The sequence below is a fragment of the Coturnix japonica genome, chromosome 1 (genome assembly GCF_001577835.2).
Source record: "Coturnix japonica isolate 7356 chromosome 1, Coturnix japonica 2.1, whole genome shotgun sequence".
Classification (NCBI taxonomy): domain Eukaryota; kingdom Metazoa; phylum Chordata; class Aves; order Galliformes; family Phasianidae; genus Coturnix; species Coturnix japonica.
The window spans coordinates 127,027,427-127,048,913 of NC_029516.1; the positions used below are offsets into that span (position 1 = coordinate 127,027,427).

Genomic DNA, 21,487 nt, shown 5'->3' on the forward strand with positions numbered 1-21,487 from the left:
TGACAGAAACTAATATGAAAGCTCTGCAAGAAGCAAAAGACTCATTTTATAGAGAACTTTGGTCTGTGCTTTTGGATTTTTTTTTTTTCAGTTCAAAGTCTTTAGGAATCAGTACACAGATTTTCAGCTCATTCAGCAGGCTGTGGTTAGGCACTGCTACATCACTGGAATTACTAGGACCCTTTCTTAGAACTTTTTATGTTCCTTGCATCAAGCTCTGTTAGGACTTTTGCTTTGCTTAATTATTTTGCTGTAGACAAAATGATGTTCAAGATCTATTTTTTTTTTTCTCAAAAGCCAGACAATGAGTACACAAACTATTTAATAACCATTCTTTTTAAACAATAAAGACAAGTGTGGGGCGTGCTATTCTGTATTCCATTTGCACTTGCACAAGTAACGGACTAACACACTGTGCTATTAGTGTTCATGACATTTCCTTAATAAAGCTTTTCAATGAATAATTTTATAGTCAAGCTGGTAGTTAAACTTCATAAAGCTAAGTGGGTAGGATTCTCCAACAGAAGGTTTCAGGCTGTATTTTAAGAAACATCTTGATTGTTCACATTACTAGGGTTGTTTTTGTTATATTAATTTAAAACTAACCGCCTACACCGTTCAGGTAAGGTATTAAAGCACAGAATTTTGGCACTGTTTCCCCAGTTAAATGTAAGAGACTCTCAGCAAGTAGTAACATGCTGTCTAAAACTGCATTTATTTTATAATTAAAAGTTAAAGATAAGTGTCTTGCTTGTGTCTATATATATATGTAGTTTTACAAGTTATGAAGAGTATGCCAACAGTTTTTACATTAGTGTTGATTAACAAAATCTTAAAATCTAAATTTAAAATTTATTTCTTAGAAAGAAAAATATATAAATATGTTGACACTTTCAGAAATGTTTGTGGATTGAGGAATAGTTGATATGCTCAGTGAAAAAATCTTTTGGCAGATAAGAGTTCTAATTTTATTGAGTATTTACTATTACGCAATTAGGCAGCTTTGAATGGTTATCATTAAGGAAAGTTCCATTTATATTTAGTGTGTGTGAATGTGCTAAGTTTCTATACAACAAAAGTGATGTCCTTATGAAAGCTGCTTGAAACTGTATTTTTTAATTTAAAAAAAAAAAAAAATAATAATAATAATAATAAAATTTAACTTTTCTAGGACTTGGACCAGTTAGGACACATTAATGCCCAGGAACAGTGGCTCCTTAAAAAAAGCACAGTGCTGAAAATTACTGTAACATTGATGGGAGTGAGGAAGAGATTGCTCCTCCTTTTAATGTGTTTTTTTTTCCCCAGTTCCTGTAGCATGTGATTTTTTGAGCTAGGAAAAGTTTATTTTTAAAAGCTTTGTGAACTCGGTATTTTGCTGTTTTTTGCTAAGCGGCACGACTAGCTGGATGCGTGTGGGAGGGTTTCACATCCATGGGCTTTGCACAGATGTCATATGTCACCCGCAGTACACCCATTTGGGACTACCAGCAAAAATGCCCTCTGTATCCAAAAGTGCCAGACAGAAAGTGGATTAATTTCATTGTACAGCATTTTTACTGTACTTCATGTACTTTCCTGTGCTTTCTCACAGAAAATGCTATTATTAATTGTGGGTAAGACTGTTCAGATGCCCCTGTCATTTTATCTTACTGCTAGAACAAATGAGTCAGGAAACTAGCTAAGTTTTTTTTTTTTAAGTTTCTGTTGGGGTACAGCAACTGGTATGTATCTTTCTCAGTGATGATAATTTGTATTAGAGAAGCAGAAAGTTTAAGTTAGCTTTATACAGAAAGCAATGGCTCTGGCGCTGTCACTGCTCCCAACTGCTCAAAGAGCCATATGAGTATCCTAAGCAACCATGGGTGTAGTGCAGCCTCCCTGAGTGTCATCCTCAGGACTTTGGAAACCTCTTGATCCATCCTTAAATATATATATATATATATGTATTATATTTATATATATTTATATAAAAATATATTTCTGTTTGGGGGAGAGGGAGAAGTTTTTTTTAGTCACTGAAGGCGCACACTCACTTCAGATTTAAATCCAGTTTATTAACTTTATTTTTTACAGATGCAGCCCTGCAGGCATATTTATATCCTAGAACGCTTAAGGCTACACCAGCACTTGCAGAAATAAAGATTTAGGATAAATTCTGCCTCAGTGAAGTTTTTATTAGCTTCTACCAAGGTCAAGTGTACATTGTCCTCCCCCCTGCCTTTTTTTTTTCTAAGATGTAAAGTTGTCAAAAGAAGCATCATAAAACAGTAGTCTTAATCTTGTTCCTTGTCATTAAGTAGTTTCAGGAAATGCTTGTTACCCAGCAAATAATTTACTTTTAAGTCTTTATGAAAATACAGTAGCTCTGGTACAATGCAAACAGAGGGGTAGCAATGCTGTCTAGTTAGGAGTGGTCACTGAGTTGCTGTGGTCAAACTGAAATGTATGAGGTAAAGTTTTTTTATTTTCTCCATCCATATTTATGCTTTATTGTTGTAAGGAAGTAAGGAAAGTAAAACTAGTTTTACTAAGTTATACTAAGGATAACTAGTTTTAGTTATACTGAAGATAACAAAACTATCTGTCTTGTAAAGGCTACAGTCAAAACTACAAGCTGTCAAAAATATATATGAAAAAAACATCAACATGATCAAGTTCTCAGATTAATCCTTTCATTTTCAGCCTTTTTTCTTTCCTAATCCTATCAGCGTTAGATCTTAAAAGTTGAGAAACTGAAGTGGAAGCAGATTTACCGAGTTTAATGCTAAAACTGTACAGACTGCAGGCGCACAGTGAGAGTATTCCCTTGCCGTAAAGTCTAACGAGCTCTTGGGTTAAAGCTCTTGTAAAATGTACTTTAGCTGTCTGCTGGGGGTGGTTTTGTCCTTTGCTTTTTATGGGGCCATTCCTGGCTGCTTAACCAACATGAGTGTGCTTTCTGTTTGGTAGCTGTTTCTGAGAATTGCTTACCTGCTATCCCTGAACCTGTCCTGGTTGTAGTCAGAATTTCCATGGAGAATATGCATTGATGCTAGTTGATTATACAAGTCTATTTAAGAAATCTGAGGTTAGATATTAGGGGTTTTTTTTGTTTGTTTTTTTCATGGCATTTTTAGGTCATTTTATTGATATTGACAGACAGGTGCACATTTCTAACCTTATAAATTTTGCATTTATTAAGCACACAAATCTAAGTTAGTCAATTAAAAAACAAAGGGCCTCCCCTGAAAAGCCTTAAACGTTTCCATGATATGAGGAACTGCAGCAGGAGCTTGCATTTGTCCTGGCATGCAGGTGGAGAAATAGGGGTAATGTTTGTCTCCTGCAGCATTAGTTTGGGCTGTGGTCAGACAAGATGATAACAGTCAGTTGTCAGTGACCTGGGTTAGCCCAGAAATGTTGTTGCTTTGTTTGCCTGGGCAGAATTGTTCCCAAAGGAGGGGCTGAGTCAGAATCTGTGCTACCTTCTTGGAAACATTGCCCACTGTGGTATTATTTCTTTCCGCATTTCTGATGTGCCCTTTCAGAGCCAGACACTCCCTTGGTAACTCCTCACAGGATTGGCGACTCCAAGGAGGATGTATTTCCACCTTTGCACTTCTGGTGCCATTTCAGTTTCAGGGACATGGTAGTCACTGCATTCCTATGTCGCGTCTGGGAACTGAAGGAGGCGGTGCAGCTTCGTCCTGTCTCCAGTACCTCTATTTGCACAGCCGAGGCCAAGCCTGGTTTCTATAGTCTAGAAATTACACTGCACAACACAAAGGAGCACAGTGATTTATGCATCAACAGTCTCCCTTCTTGCCACAACATTTCATTGTTCTTTTCCCCTAAATCTGTAATTACATGTCTTTGTCCTGCTACTTGCTGCTTCACAACAAATATAATTCTTACACAGGCTTTGTGAGTGAAAATAATCCCACTCAATTAGCACAGATCATAAACTCTCATTGTATGGGAGCAAGCAGTTGCAAATGATGTGTTTGAAATTTGGGGCATTGCATCCTCCTTTTATTTCTCATTTTGTAGGTTCTCTTCCAGTACTGCTCCTTGCTGGTGGGCTTCTTTAGCAAAGCAAAAGGCTGGGAGTAATCTACGCCTACAGTTTTGTTCCTGAGCCTTAATATTCTAATAAGTTTCCAGGAAGGCTGCCTGTGAATAAGCTAGATTTACTATGTCTGCTGTTTAGCACTAGCTCTTGCAGAAGGGTGTTCATTAGGCAGCAATTGTTTCAGTCAGTTTTTCTGGCTGATTCCCCATTAAGGAAGCTCTTTGGAAAAGACTGGCAGACTAGAGAAAGAGGAAAGAAAGTCAGACTTTTAGGTCTGTGCATTAGAGGACATTGTATCATTGGCTGTAGTTCTAAAACTGTGCTTCCTGGCCTTAATTGGAGCAAATATATCTTAAGGAGAAAAGAAATGAACAAACAAACCTGCTGTGGCTTTTGTACTTTTAAGAAGGAGACTCCTCATTTTGTGGATAAAACAGAACTATACATAATTACTTATATTTTTCATTAGTGAAGAAGTAGTGACATTTGCCTGGTGACTAATACTGATGAGGAAGATAAAATATCAAGTCTGACCCCAAATACTAAAGCTTTCTGCCAGTCTGTGTGAGAAGTCTCCATGTATACAAAGGCAAAAGTATACCCATGTTTCATTTATAGCACAAGGGAAAAAAAAAAAAAAAAGATAATGATGAGTTTACAAAGAAATCACTGTAGTGTAGCAATCACACTATCTTGAAAGAGTGTTTTATTGGAAGCATGTGCTCTCCTTGGCTTGAGTAGGTCTCCAGTCCATCCTAGATCTGTAAGAATCATCCTGATGAGTGACTGATGTTCTTTCGTGCTACACCAGTAACATTAATCAACGTTTCAATATGTTAAGTCTGAAAGTCTAAGTTGCTTCCTTTCCCACATGGCTCCTCCAAATGAGCAATCATTCTTGTCATTCTCCCATATCCAAAATTAGCAAAATATGTGCAAGAATAGTAGAAATGTTACCAAAGTGGAAAGACAGGATTGTAGCCTCTCGTATATTACAATGGCTGCTGCAAATGGCCAAATGTGGAAGAAACAGTGGTGCCTGCCAGAGGTACAGAACCTTCTAAAGTTCCCAAAACAGGGAGCTTTGGCTTAAAATTTCAATCCATCTGTGATTTTGAAGATCTAAACAAACATCGTGCTGATACTGAGTCAGGCCCAGACTATTAAAATCTGGTTTGTTCATTCTGTCATTCTGGTTTTGGAAATTGTGTGTTTGTTCTTTTCTGTCCATTTTAATTGCTGCTTTTCTGAATGAGATTTGGTCAAGTGTTTCACACTTTCCCCTTTTTCTTTCTTCTTTTTTTCTCTTTTTAGATTCCTTCCTGGACAAGGATTGGTACTATATCCACAGATCGGAGACAAACTGGATATTATATGCCCAAAGGTGGACTCTAAAACTGTTGGCCAGTATGAATATTATAAGGTCTACATGGTTGATAAAGACCAAGCAGATAGCTGTGCTATTAGAAAGGACAATACACCTCTACTCAACTGTGCCAAGCCAGATCAAGATGTTAAGTTTACCATCAAATTTCAAGAATTCAGCCCTAATCTTTGGGGCCTGGAATTTCAGAAGAACAAAGATTATTACGTCATATGTAAGTTCAAAATAACAGTTTATTCCTTATAATATCATTGTTTGTTCCTTTGTGTTTTGTCTCATTTGCTATAAGCAAACCAAGAGGATTCTGAATGGGTTTGTATTTTTTTTACCTGAAACATTTTGATGTTATTACTGATTTTCACAGGGCCTCTGTCTCTTTTTTTCCTTAATTTGTGCAAATCAAATCAGACTGTACTTCTATGCCTTCAAAGAACTTCTCCTTTTGCACAACATTTCATGTCCTGCATTCATATTGAAAGGTTGTGTGCAGCTAAATTGATGTGTTTCCTCAGTGTGGCTCTGATAGTATGCCAAACTATTGGCCTTTCCCTTGGGTGCCTTTTATGCCAGATGTAGACTAGGGTGGCACAGCCTTTGTACGCTGAGATATTTTAGAAGAAATGCATGGCCTTGTTCTAAGTGGTACAGGGATTCTCCTGGGAAACATGTTTTGACCATGTTGATTGCCAATTTTGTCTGTAAGATTTCCCCAAAAGGTAGGATTGTATCTGCATACTTACCTACTGTGTCCATGCAGTAGCTAGGAATGCTCCTGGACAAAACCCAGATGCAGCATGATCTTAAGTTTCCTCCTCTTGTATTGTCTTAGACTTGTTAAAAGGATTTTCATGACACTGGCCTGTTGTCCAACAATTTCAGCTTTGTGAGAGTTTCAAGTTAATCAAAGATTTAAGCCTTAAAGCTAATCTGGAGTAACCACTAAATTTTGGGATTCAAATTACTTTTGTGATTGCAGATAACTTTACTGTGTTAACAGATCAGGGGACAGCAGAAGTTGAGAGTAGTACAACAAGTTTGCATTACTTTAGTTGTTGTCATTTCAATACTGTGTGGCCTGCAGATTTAATTTAGTCCTCTGAGGACTTCTGAAGTCTTGAGCAATAATTACCAACTAGTTAGTAAGAGCTGGACAAAGTCTGTGCTCCGGGGCCTGGGGCCTCCAGCACAAGAATGTTGTGGATCTGTTGGAACAAGTCCAGAGGAGGGCCAGAAAGACGATCAGAGGGCTGGAGCATCTCTCTTATGAGAAGGGGAGGCTTGTTTGCAGACTTCCAGTGCTTGAGGACTTATAGAGCTGGAGGGAGACTTTTTACATGGTCTGATAGTGATAGTACAAAGTGGAATGGCTTAAAGCTAGAAGAGAGGAAATTTAGTTTAGATGTTAGGTAGAAATTCTTTGTTCAGAGGGTGGTGAGGTACTGGAACAGGTTGCCCAGAGAAATGCGGATTCCCTGTCCCTGGTGGCGTTCAAGGCCAGGTTGAATTGGGACCTGGACAGCGTGATCTGGCAAGAGGCAGCCCTGCCCGTGGAGCTGGTTGGTTTTTGAGGGCTTTTCTGAGTTAAGTCTTCCTGTGATTCTATGCATTGGCTGATCTGCATTTACGATAAAGTCACCTACTGGTATGCCTTATTTCTCCCACCTTCTTGAAATCAGACCATTCAAAGAGGCTGATAACTATTTCATATAATATCTGCCGCATTATATGTTTCTTAATTTCTTAGTTTAAATTACTGGCAATTTTACCAGTGCTCTAAGTAAGTACTTTACAAATGGGAATGGAAATACTTTAAATATAAATTAATGATCACTTTCTAGTTACTACCATAATGGTACACACAGTGTCATTATTTAGAATACAAGTTGTGTGTCACAAAAACAAAGCAAGAATTCATGGTATTTAATATATACAGAAAAAACAACAATTGTGGGAGATATAAAACACTACTTGTTGTTTTTTAAGGTTTGACAAAGCAGTCACTTAACTCAGTTTAGTCAGGGGGTATATAAAAGCGTGATCCAACTTACATAGCATTTAACTTTGTCAAAGTTCCCACTGAAATCCAGTGAGATTTACTGAAGTATGATTAGATGCTGAGAGGTAGTTGCCTGAAACTCCACGGAGAACATGCAGCATAAAAATGATCATTCTCAAATCATTGGTTTTGATGGTGAAGTACATTATTGAGTTCTAGTTTTTCGAAAACCCACAACAGGCCAGCTATAATAGAGTGAATGGCACTGTTACAGTTATTGCTTGAAAACTGTGGGCACAAATAGGGCTTTCTGTCACACCGTCAGTTATGTCTTATCCGTGTCATGGGTTTACCCACAGAATTATAAAGTATGACTCATTTTCATTAATTTTGCATAATTATTTCATAACAGCAAGAAGACATAATAGACATTGCACTTCCTGAAAGGATAGTTTGGTTGATAGAACTTGCTGAGACTTCAGTATAATGCCTCAAAAGTCACAGTGGCCTTGCAATAGGTCTGGACTGCCTTAGAATACTTCTAGGGGACTTCCTTGCCCAATCTGGCATAAACAAATGACTGATTTATCATGTATTGCTAGTGTGCTAACTCATTTGAAGCAGATTACCTATACATATTAATAAGTTGAACAAAAAAGCCATGATAACCCAACCTAGTCAGTGATGTTGGCCTTAAAAACTTGAAGAGGGGCAGGAAATTAGGCTATGGCTCAGCTGGGACTCTACAGAGACACTAGAGCTACCTAGCATTTTAACAGTTTGTTTTCCAAAGCTTGTGACCTGATACATGCAGCCTTGTCAGACTCAAGTTCTGGTAGTCAGGTTGTTTACTGTCATTTTTTTTAAGTAATACAATGCATCTTAATCTAGTACGTAAATTGGCCCATAAATCATTTGTATTAATCCTTATTACCAGACTTGTAAATCACCAGGTGTGCTCAGACCCGAACGAGGAGTGCACTCCATCTCCCTCCCACTGACTCAGAAACACAAACATTGCTCCTCTTTCTTCTCTTTCCTTTCTGTTTGTTTGGGAATTTTGTTGGTTTTGTTGATGATGTTTTGAGTATTTGGAGGTGAGGGGGATTGCTTTGAAGCGAACACATCAGTGCATTTTATCTGCCAGCTTTTGATTTTGAGGTATTCTTGGATCTTGTATTCCCCTGAGTAAGGGGCATCAAACAGCCTGAGATGCCAGCTTACTGAGTCCAGCATTGGTTCAACACTGGCTGTGGCTGTGCTGCTTACGCAGGCATGCTGCTGTCAGCCCTTAGGTTCTCTGCATTATCATGTACCCATATCATCTTGTCATTATTTGAAATCATGGTATGTTTTAGTTGTTGTTGTTGTTGTTGTGTTTGTGTTTTGTTTTGTTTTTTAAAGTAATAATATGTGGTTTGTGAAGCGGTATTATACAGTAAAATCTCTATTTAGATTAAGGTGTTAGTCATTTTTGAAGCCTTCAAGTAACAAAGCATAGGGGTTATAACACAGGATAAAGAAGCTTCCTGAACCCTGTGTACCTTTAGGGAAATGTGATTGTACATGAATTCTTCAAGCCATAATTTTTTATGTCACTTAGATGTATTTTTGACAGATACAGTAGAAGAACTTTTCTACTCACTTTTTCCCTGGGTTTAAGCACATAAAAGATGTAACTTTTCTCATTCCCCGTTCCACTTTCTAATAAATTTCTTGCAACAACAGCAGGGCAGTATGCTCCTCTGTATACAAGTTCTAGGATTCAAAGAGTTAATTCTGTGAATTATAATACTTAGAAAGATGATACTGAATGGTATTGTGTAAGGGAATATGTGATATAACAGAATGTCCTTGCTTTTCTCTTTTACCATCATAAGTTTTTGGTTCCTGGGAAACTAATAGATTGATTTTCCAATAGCTACCTCATTTCTTTTCAGCAGAAGGTCAAATGCCCTTGAGATCATGGATATATTAATGTTAGATTATCCTAAAATATTCAACCATTTAGCCAACATATCATAAGTCTCTAAGGAAATCCTTAATCAAATGCATGAAGATACACCATGCCCAACAACATAAATACCTGTGCAAAGGGCAAAGTTAAGCGGAGCAAGGGTATGTAGATTTGAAATTCTAATGTTTGAAACAAAAAGTCCTTTTACGTCTTTGAGTGTTTTAGGAATGAATTATAATTTGCTGTGTGGATTGCTCAGAACGAATAGGGACTCCTTTGATTGTAGAAGGCTCTGCAAATCTTTGGTCTGTTGTGTAATTGCTTCAGTACCACTCAACTGCAGCATTTCTTCTCTGGATAGGAGATGTGGTAGAGCAATACAGGCATACGCACTGTGCCAAATATGTTTTGTTACGGTGAATGGGAATTGTCCTGATCTCTTTCCAACAAACTTGGCCTTTAGTCATAGGGCATGGGGAGAGCTTCAGTATGCTGAGTTTGCACTGATGTAGTGCCTCAGGAAAGCCTGCAAGAAGCTTCATAGCCTGAGGGAAAGGAGAACTGTGCTGCCACTTGCCTTCAGACCACCATCACGCTTCTGAGATAGTTTGGCCAAGCAAGCCCATCATCTTCTCACTTCATCTATTCTGTTTAAAATGAGGGTTATATGCCAGCACCATCAGTGTAAAAAAAAATGATACATCGCTTAAAATGAAATTTTACCTGCTCAAAATTTATTTGCTGAAATTGTAGATTTTGATCAGTGAAGAAAATTTGGTGTTTAGGGAGGGGCTGCGGAATGGTCCTGCAAAAGGTTTCTCTATAGTACTTGCTCTGCCTGCCACCTCATTAGCCAAGCTTGCTGAACTAGTGATTTTGATTGGCTTTGACACTGGCAAAATGCGATATACAGCTTTCCCTAAATGTTTTTCGTCAATTTTTTTTCAAATGACCCACATACATAAATGGCCTCTGGCTTAAATTAAAAAATATACATATTCAACCTCTGACTGATTTAAAGGGTTCTTCTGGCTAGCAGTGCTTTGTTTTGGATAAATTCTTGTAATAGTCTGGTGGTTTTTAAAGTGGAAACAGTTGTTCTGAAACTTTAGCATTAGCTGGGTTTAAAAATTCACAAAGCTTTTATGTTTTCACTTTGTCATTCTGTTACAATTAAAGGGCAATAACTGTCTGAGGAAGAACACATTAAAGGACAATATAGATTGCACCCTGAAATACAGCTCAGTTGGGAAGAATAAGTGTCTTTGCATGGCCAAATAGATTTACATTAAAATGCTATTTTAGTATTCTGACCAAACACCAGCTAATCTTCCTGGCTGGACATTCTGACACCTCTTTGAGATAGAATTCAGTCTTCATTCCTCTTCAAACACCCAGTAAGATCTACTCTAAAGAAAACAGTAGATTTTCCATTGTTTTGAGGCTAACTCTCAACTCGTTAAAACCAGGACAAAAACAGTATCAAACTTTCAGTTTGGTTTCTTTTGCAACACAGACATTACAGTTGCTGTTGTTGTTGTTACTGTTGTTCTTAAAGACAGCACATCTCAGCTTTCTAATATACATATATATTTTCTTTTTTTTTGGCGGGGGGCTGGTAGTATTAAGGAGAGCCTATGTGATAATAGCCACCCTGATTCCAGTTGCACAAAGGTCTGCTTTTTTCTTTCCTTTCTCTTCCTCCTCCTTCAGCAAATTAGATAAATGATTCCTTAGTGTAAAATGATATCCAGAGGTCAGTCACTGACTTTGCTGAGAGTCTTTTAAGGGATATATCAGCAATGCCACTTAGCTCTTGTTGAATTAAATATAAATACAGCTCATACAAATAATATTATTGGAGAAGAAAATCAGTGTCTGTGCAGCTTCAGATTTCTAACAGTGTCTAAGACCTACAGGATTAATGGAATCATGGCCCTGTGGGATTTTGTCCCAGACCACACAGGTCTTCTTGTAAGAGAATAAGGCAATTTTAGATTGATGGACTTAGTTCATATTTAGTGCCATTACCTAGGCAATACCGACCGTTTATCTCCTTTAAAGTAGACAGAGATAGTTGAGCAGAAAATCTGTTATTATTTCTCTATTCCTTAGGGAACAAAATGAAAGATAGGAATGCTCCGTTTGTTAATTGATGGTATGTTGTGAAAAAATACATTTATCCTTCCTCCACATCCCCCAGGTATTCCAAACAGATATGGAATTGGATGAAAATGAAGAATAATTAGTTGTGAGGAAGAATGAATTTTTCTGGAAATACTCAAGAATTAATCAGGATTTAAAATTTCATAGGAAGCTATTTAATATTTTTAGTCGCTTTGCTGTTTTTATTAGTTCCTTATAAACAATTTATACATAATGAAAATACAGTACATTAACAAAGAAAAACACAATATTCTTACTTAAAGGTCTTTATATATATGTATAGTACACATAGTACTTTGCAGAAAAACAGCTTAAGCCCTGATCTCCAATGGTTGTATATATTCTTACATTTACACAGATATCTTTGATATGATTATGTGCAGTAGGAGAGGGTTGGGATGAATATGTCGTTTATATGCTTTACATTCAGACTATAAGTAGCTGTTTGAATAGTGGGGATGTATTGTGGGGAAATACACCATGCTATGAAGGAAGTACTCTGAACTGAAACTGAGAAATACACTACCGTATTGAAACTCTTTTAACTTTCATTTAACATTAGTTAGGTGATGAGCATATGTTTGTCAAAGAGGGGTGATAGGTCTTTCTTGTATCATGTTGCTGATAATATATCTACATTACAGTATTCTAATTCCTGAAATAAAAGACCATGAAAACATAAGCATTTATTAAGGTTTTAATGAAACTTATTTTAAAATACATGAAGTCTATTTCCTCTTTGAAGTCTTTACGTAGTTGAACTGATGGGAAAAGTATTTTTGTTCGAGAATTGCATTAACCAAAGCACAGGATTGAAATGGCTAAAAACAGGGTTACATGTCAGTTTATATTTTCTTTCCTGATTTTACTCGGCCCTGGAAACATTGGAGGAAGAGTATTTCAGGATTAATTTCTGGTAAGTGTAACTATAAGACTGAGCCCTAAAGGGCAGTCTTCCAGATGCTTTTTTTCTTTCAATCCCAAAGAAATTGTGCAAATATTTTTGTGAGTAAAACCAGGATTAAGCTTAAGGTTGTCTTAGCATTTCTTGAAGAACAGTTTCTAGTAAGCGGATAAGCCTGGTTTAAAAGCATGTTCAGGCCTTTGTTAGCAGAATTTGTTGATTAGATGACAGAAAAACATAACTAAACTGCAACAGCAGACTTGTCTTTATGCTCACTGATCTTCTGTGAGAGAAACAACTCTGAATCTGAATCCTGCCAGGGAAACTGAGAAGAAACTGTTTTTCAAGTATTACATTTTAGCAAGTAAATGCATTATACTGCTAAAGTGCAGATGTTCACAGAATCACAGAATGGTTGAATTTGAATGGCACCCCCAAGCAGGATCAGCTACAGCAGGCTGTCCAGGATCATGTCTGATGATGGAAACTCTGGTGCATGCCAGGACAACCTGTTTTGAGTGCTCAGTCACCCTCACAGTTAAAAAAGGTTTTCTTAATTTAAACAGCATTCCCTGTATTTCAGTTTGTGCCCATTGCCTCTTTTTCTGGCACTACTGAAAGCAGCCTCAATCTTTGTTACTCTCTATAACAGGTACACACATGGCTAAGATCTCCTTCAGCTGTCCCAGGCTGAACGGTCCTGGGTCCTCACCCTCTGCATCAGTCTCTTCGACATCTTTGCAGGCACTTGCTGGATTTTCTTTGCTGTGTTCTGTCCTTTTCACAATGGGGAGCCCAGGCACAGCTGCAGCTCTCCAGATGTTTCTGCAGGACTGAGTACTTGCAAGGGATCACCTCCCTGGACCTAATGACAGCACTCTGCCTAGTGCAGCCATACAGGGCTGTTGGCCATCTTTGCTGCGTGGGTGCATTGCTGGCTTGTGATCAATTCGGTGTCTGTTAGAACCCTCACAGCCTTTTCTGGAGAGCTTCTTCCCAGGTGGTTACCCCAGCTTGTGTTGCAGCTCTGTGATTCCACCCATCTTCCACAGTCTGCTATGTCAGACTGACATAGCAGAAGAATCAAGACATTACTGTTGTTTAAAAAAAAAAAAAAGAAAAAGAAAAGAGGACTAAATGTCCTGTAGCATCTTGAAAATTCAGATTGTTTTCTTTCAGCAATGTTCCCTCATTAAGTTCCTCAGAAGTTTTTTAAAAGTTCTAAGCACAAAGAAGCACGCAGCAAGCAAAACACTGCTTCATTTCTGATCATCTTTGCCAAGTGCGCAGTCATCCAATAGTATCATAATTGATCTCAGTACTGAGGTGCCAAACTCTGTGTTGCTGAAGGATAGTTAGATGATGTAAATAGCTTTTTGTGTTTTGCAATAAAGCACACTTTTGTTGCGCTTGATGTAAAAGCGGGAGATGAAGGTATTCTTTTATTGGAGCAAACATGTGGAAAATTGCTCTAGATTGTTATAGTACAGAGCATCTCCCCTGAAAGGAATGAGGTTCATCTATAGGGCACACTCTGACTGTGGCATTTTATTGGGGTTACTGCTGGACTCTGTGTGGTCAAAGCAAATAACGTCATGTCCCTCTAAACTGTTATAACCATGAGACTGGTGCATTTTCTCATCTATAGTGTTATATTCTGAACTGTCACTTGGCATTAACTCAGTCAGTGGTGAAGTCCTACCACCTAGAGATGAACTCTGCCTCAGAATGATGTTTTCCACTTCAGTGCTACTCGTATAGCAATTACTGGGTCATTAATATCATTGCATGCAATTAGTGACAGTAGAACGAGCAAGAGGTTTCTTATTTATTTAATATGAATTTTCACTATAACCCTTTCTTATCCAAATACTGCAGACAGAAACATGAGATTTTCAGGACAGATGAACATCTTCGAAGAATAACATTGAGTTCATATGATATGGAATACAGATCCTTGTTTAATATTAAACAAGGTTTTGTTTCGTGCAAGGCCACTTGTCATTAGTGACAATCAGTGTAACTTGAATGGTAACTAATTGTGTTAGTTCTGTTCAGCTGAAGCAAAGCTCTCTGTGGTAGCAAGAAGGTATTCTCATCCATGAGAGCCCTTTGCCTGCAGTGTGCTGGGAGAAAGGATAAAACTATATAAAAAACACTGCTTGTGCTTGGTGAAATTAACTAGCTAGTGATCTGTTTTAAATGTATACATTCTGATATACACTGAATATATCATAATTAGTGGGCTTACATCTGCCACAGTTTCTTCAGTGCTCACAAATATATAATTTGTTTATGCAAACTAGAATCAACCATGTGTACGGTAGATCATTATCTGAAAACATTTCTCAGTATGTGAAATGTACGACTGACATACTTTTAGAAATGCTTAGCTGTAATGAAAGACAAATTGTCATCTGTAGAGGCACAATGTTGAGATGGTTTTAATTTTTATTTTATTTTTTCAACATCTGTAAATCTTTCTGAAAGAAAAGGGACACAACAGCAGTGAAGTAAGTAGGTTTTTGCTGTAGATGGGTAGGTGCTGCGACCTTCTGGATACTAATGTAACATAGGATGTACAGTTTAGAACACTTACCATGTGATGTTCCTTAACCAAGAGATAAAGCGGTGTTGTTTTTAAAATGATGGGCTGCAGAAACCAGTTAGAGCTCACAGCTTCTTTGGTTCAAGTTGCTCATTGTCACTTTTTCCCTTAATGGAAAGTGTTTAAAAAATGAAATGAAGGGATTGTATTCTTCCTTTACCTGTGCTCTTGTTGTGTGATGCCATGTCCACATGGAATTAATAGAGTTATTTTGAGTATAGGAAAGGAGGGAAACTGCAAGTACCCTCTTCCTATTTTGTGCTTAATTCTTTGGTCTTTGGGTGTTCTTTAGTCAGGCAATGAGAGATTCAGTAAAGAGACTACAGAATTCCAGAGGTGTTCCTGTAATTAAACAGTTTACATTTACAAGATATATACTAAGGCATTTTAAAGTACATTCTACAGTACAGACCGATCGGCTCTGTCTTGGTTGTGTCCGCTACACTGCACCCTCAAAGAATTAAACAGTAAAAAAAATCTACCCCTCTCATGTCATATGAATATAAGTAGAGAATTTTAGGAAAATTTTTATAGAGAACCCCATTAGCCACAAGTCCATTCAAATTACCACCAGTCACGTCATTTGCATTTGGACAAGATACATTTCAGAGTAGTGGTTAGGGAAGTGAATCACAGAATTCCATTGCGGAACCTTTGCCTTCTTCCAGGCAAGAAGAGGCCTGTTTTTTATTTTACTTCATTTTGTTCTGGCTTTAGTTTGACTGAAGTGGGCATTGCTGCTTGCTTGCTGTGCAGCGTATAGTTTGTGGATCCTGTTTAGATATCAATTTGGAGAGATAGAACATACGACATAACTTAAGAAATGATGAGATATGAAAAAGAAGGGAAAATTCTTCTTGTCCTTCATTCATGTAGCAGTTTTGTCTCATGCGAAGAGTGGGAAAAAAGACTGACTGCAAAATATTTAAAATATACCATAGTATTTATTTTAAGAGAAATTATATGTTAATTTGAAAAAAATATATATAGAGAGAATAAAATTGAACCAGTGACATGATCTTTAGGTTGAGAAAGTCCTCATGAAATTTTGCTGCTGCTTTGACTTTGCAAGTAGGACAAACAAAAAGCAGAGGTGTTAAAAATGTAATGAAAGATGACTGGTAAATTGTATTTTGTTTATAGATGCTTAATGATTATTTTGGTATCGTACATTAGAAAATATTAATTGAGCAAATACTGTTAATTTGCTCAATGCAGTTAATTTTATATATATATTATATATTTTTTTTTTAAATTTTTTTTATTTATTATTCTTTTAATTAAATATCTTCTCTTTGTTGCTCTAAGATCAGTAGAAAAGCTAGGATGCAATTGTGTTGTTCAGGAACAAAGAGTTAAACAGTCCCAGCCTGCAGATACAAATGCAGGCAACACGCTGACAATACTCTGTGTAACTGTTCTTAATGCATTGAAATATAACCACTTACAGTCCATGTTTGAGACCACTCCTAGTTACATTCTGGGAGACATTTTCATTCTAAAGCAAAAAATGAAGGTTTCATAGTCAGTCTAAACTTTTGTAACAACATACAAGGGTAGACCATTAGTTACTAGTAGTTTAAATTTGTATATTTATCTTCTCTGTTTAAACTTTATGCAGCTCATCCAATACCAAGTGTTTGCCAGACTACCTGTTCTTTGGTGAGTGGCCTGAGCAATTTTTTTTTAGCTGCCTCAGATCTCTGTACAGGTCTGGCATTGCTACTAAGTGAAAAGAGAAAGAAAAAAATAAAAAATAAAAAAAAAGGAATTTAATTTCATTTAATTAAAACACTCTATTACCTCAGCTGCCTTGTTCTTCATCCCTGGCTAGTCTAGAAACAACCTCTGTGTTGTGATCTGTGATTTGTGGTTTCTCAGTGTGTGATTTCTTGTGTTCTTAAACTTGTCCCATAAATTCAGATAATTTATGTGAAAGAAGAATTATTTATTCCATGCTTTACTAAGAAAGTCATTAAAAATACTGAAAGCAGATGAAAGCAGTCAGAGCACAAATACATGATGCCTGGCCAAAACAGTGTACTGTAACTCCATACAGTTTAAAAAGAAAAACCTCAAAAGGCTTTACATGTTCTTAATAATGCTGTAACTGCATATTAGATCAAGTGCAGCTTTGTATTAAGAATAACTTCTTACTACTGTTGAATCTATAGCTTTTGTGTTTTTTTGTTCCTGCAGTGTGTAGGCTTTTCCATTCTAAGCACGGAAACAGCACAGCTGTGAACAAGTGCAGATGGATAGAGTTTTTACGTCTTATTTAGCTCTGCTTTTGAGAAACCTATTTTCTGATGCTGACTTGAAGGAGAATCTAAGATAAAAGACGTTGACAGTCACTGCTATTAAAATAGTACTGATCTAACTCAAAGAAATTTGTAATTCTCACCTTCCTTCTTAACAGACCCACACCAGCAACAATTAATTCTTATTTTGATACAATGCTGAAAGGCTTATGTTGTCCACACGCATGAAACCAGTTTTGTCCTAACCCACACGCTGAGATTACTTACTCTTTCCTATAGTCTGTGGCTTAAGATTTGTTTAATTTTCACAGGGAAATTATGTACGATGGTCCGAATTACCCTCCTCAGGCATGTAGTTCATTTCATATCCAAGGTCCAGAAATACATGTGTTATGAAGTTGTCTTGGTTTAAAGGATGTGACATTTAATTTGGCAAGTGGGTAATGTTTTTCACTATCCTAAAGCATAAAAGTATGGATAATTGCGACAGAATTAAGTGGTTGAGGTTTTAGTTTACTGGTGTTTCCTGTTAAGTAATTGTGATGGTGTTTTTAATTTTGTAATCTGTATTTTTAAGAGTGAGGGAAGATGAATTTTTGTTACTGTGCCTTCATTTCTAATCTCTTTGTGAATGAAAAGCTATACAGGCACAAATCCAGCAGCTTAATTCTCCATCTGATTAGAGCAATGTTACCAACCCGATAGGTCGAAAACAGCCAAGATCTGTGCAGTGGCTTAGCCTCCTGGGAGGCAGTGTAATAACAATCAAATGAAGACATATTAAAATGTAATATTACTTCCTCTCCATGGGGACTGTATAAGAATCATAGCCAGAAACTACTCTAGTCAGCTGATTCTGTTTTGCTCAGTGATTCTCTGCCCCTGCATTTATGACTAATGCATTTCATACAATAAACAGAGCTTCTGAAGTTTTAAAAGCAAACGAATGTAAAGCATCAGTCATTGATTTACATGAGTTTCCTCCTTAGCAACATATATATATATTACATTATATATTATATATTTTATATATATATATATATATTTCAAAGAAGGGAAAGCAGAGCTGGCATGAAATTCTTTGGTTCAAATAAATTTATTTCTGCCTGTGTTAAATGAGATTATTTATTAAGGAAGTGCTTCATGAAATGGAAAATGTATAGTTTCTTCTCCAAAGTAAGACCGCATTGGCAAACTCTTAAAGTTGAAAGCCTGAACTTGTATTTCTTACAGAATGACAGCTTCAGTTGTATTTGAGGAATGTAGACACATGGAGTTTATGTAGATCTCAAACATCATTTTTTACTTACTACTGAAAAAATATCATCTAAAAATTATGATTTTGTAAAAAAATCTTAAATTTAATAGATATTTTAGGGCAATTACGTGCATTTATTTGTAGGTGTGGTTGAACTGTAAATAGTTTAGTGTGCTTTTGACTGTAATGAGTTTTGCAGTTGACACCAGTGGAACAGAACAGGTCTAAGAAAATCAGAGGTACCTATCCATCAAAAGATTAACAAAAAATTTGTTATTGATACTTAGTTTTAGTTTCCTGTGTCTTTCTGTATTAATATAAAATGAAGCGTGGGATCCTGAGAAAATCTAATACTCATGAGAAACTACACAGTAATTATTAATTATTCTTATTAATGTTAACATTTAAGTAATATCTAGTCTTAGCACAAGGTCATGTGTATGTGAGTAAATTCCTCTAAATATATCCATATTTGGACCTATAAGTTAAAAAAATGTTCTTTTATTTATACACATGTATGTAAAAATAAACTGAATGGAGGTTCTAAAATTTGATTGTGTAAACAATTGAAGAGTAGCCTTTCCCTCTTAACATAACACAAGGATCTTGTGTTACGTTTCTGTGTTCATACCCAAATATGTATCCACAGTCACTTTTCTTTCTCCTTTTTTAATATCACATCAATATAAGCAGAGATCCAGGTACAGCATTGCTTCCCTGCGGAAGTGTGAGTGTAACTGAGGAGTTTGGAAGGCAGCAAGTATAATTTTCACTTGAAGATCAATATAAAAAGACAGTGGAAAGCATTTGAGGAATATTTTGTACTTGTTCCTTTGTTTGACTTCTGCACACTATACTGTCAAGGGGTATTAGCAGTATGAAACCGTTTTCTCTGATGTCCCAGATTACTTCTCTCTCTCTGTGCCACTTTTCAAAGCTTAGAAGTATGTGCTTAAAACTACCCACATTCTTCCTGGTACACTAGGGATATGTGAGGTTATATTTCGATAGTCTTAATGAATTTTGAAAAATAATTTCCTCCAGTGGCCTTGGGTAATTGTCGGTTTAATTACAGGGAGAAGCTGAGATGGAAACTTTGCTTTGTCACTGAAATACTCCTCTTTGAAAATTCTGTTCCTCAGGATGTAGCGCTCTCTACTCTGAGCTATAACATAAGCTTTCAGAAAACCCCTTGAAGAACTGTGGAAAAAGTGAATACTTCTGCAAATTCATTCATCTGACATCAAAGCTATGAAAGCATTCTTTTAGCAAGCAAGTGAGGCAGATTGAACTCTCACAGGCACACAACCAGACTCATTGTATGTTTGGTCCCTCTCATTTGGAGATTGTATTTGAAGTAATTTTGCATTCTTTTTGCTGTCTTACTTTCTTATTCTGTACTGAGGTCAGACTGCATCCTCTGCATCCTCTGCATCTTATTGAGATCTCCTGCTCTGTAGGTTAAATGGATAAGCCTTTAAAGAATAAAAAGGCATTGATGTTCAGAAGAAGCAGCACTCTATTCAATTAAAATCAAGTAGAAGGTGGTTAAAGAGCTGTGAACCCCCATAGCCTGGATTAAAAAGCAAACGAAGAATTACAAAAAAGCAAGACAAAGTCAGTGTTTATTAGTTGTACTTTCAGTTGATGCTCAGCTTTGGTATTTCTATTTACTGCTTTTTTCCCTTGTCCTTGTGCTCTGGTACATTGGCAAATAGGTCATAAAAAACACTTTCAGCAAAGACACATTTGATTTATGTCCAGAACTGGTTCTTAGTATTGATTTTTTTTTCTCCCTCTGGAAAAAAACAAAAGAAAACAAAACTATATGTCTCCATTATTTTCTGAGCCTGGCAATGCAGTGGCACATTTCAGATCTGTTTTTATCTTAAATTACTCATTGTGCTATTTTGTATTTTAGAAGTCTTCCCAAGTCTGAAAAAAGCAGTAGTTTCACGTACTTCCCTTTTATGAGGGGGTTGGGTTGGGGGGGAGGGAGAGAACAAGAGGAGGAACTGGGAAGACCTCTGTACAGGGAAACGGGAATTTTAGGAGAAGAAAGATTGGTTTGGGAAGTTTGTATGGTGGCTGTAATTTGAGTTAGTCACAAAAGAGGCAGGAGTGGAACAAAACCAAGAAGTAGATCAAAGGCTAGGAAGCAGGGTTCAGCAGTATGGGGTTTATATCTTTACAGCTAGAGAGAAGATTAGAGCAAGAAAAATACTGCCATGGGGCTAGGAAGACATTGTGAAGGCATAAGGAAATATACATTGCCTCCATTTGAAAGAAAATCCCCAAGGAAGCAGAAAGAGAAGGAGAGAGAATTAAAAACAAAGATCTGAGCAGTGTGAAGCCCTTGTTGAATCAGATCCCTAGCTGAAAAGAGGGGAGGCACACGTAGAAAAGTGCTGCTTAAGCTGTTTGCCAGAACCGCAGTGAGCTCTGCTCTCTCGTTTTCCATTTGTTTTCTCCAGTTGGTGGCCTGGTATCGGTGTGCGAGCATGTGTCTGCTTGCTTGTGCATTTGGGGCCTTGCATACATAGGTCCAAGAAATGACAAGGGTGCAGGAGAACACATGATTTGAGACCTGCTGGTGGGGGTCATTGAGGGGCCGTTTCCCTGCCTGGCTCATGTGAGGTGTCCCCATTGTATGAGTCTGGCCCAGTCTCTCTGTAGGCAACCCACTGAGGTCTGCTGTGCCAGCATCATGGCTGGGCATCAGCACACACTGACGGCAGCTGGGGCCTGGTACGGCTCATGGTGGCTGTGGTGCCCAGTGCCCAGGAGCTGCTGAAGGATTTTCTGGCAGCTGATAAGATATGCAGCCCTCATTATGGTGGTGGTGGTGGTTGTGGTGGTGGTGACTCAAACCTTTGGACTTTCCCCAGGAGCTGTTTTT

General features: G+C 37.3%; 1 protein-coding gene across 1 annotated transcript in view; it reads left to right on the forward strand.

Annotated features, from left to right (window-relative positions):
- Positions 1–21,487, forward strand: part of EFNB2 (ephrin B2) — a 44,690-nt gene that overhangs the window by 16,636 nt on the left and 6,567 nt on the right. The window contains exon 2 of the mRNA XM_015851459.2: positions 5,369–5,652. Within this exon, the coding sequence (XP_015706945.1) occupies positions 5,369–5,652 (284 nt within the window). The remainder of the gene's footprint in view (positions 1–5,368; positions 5,653–21,487) is intronic.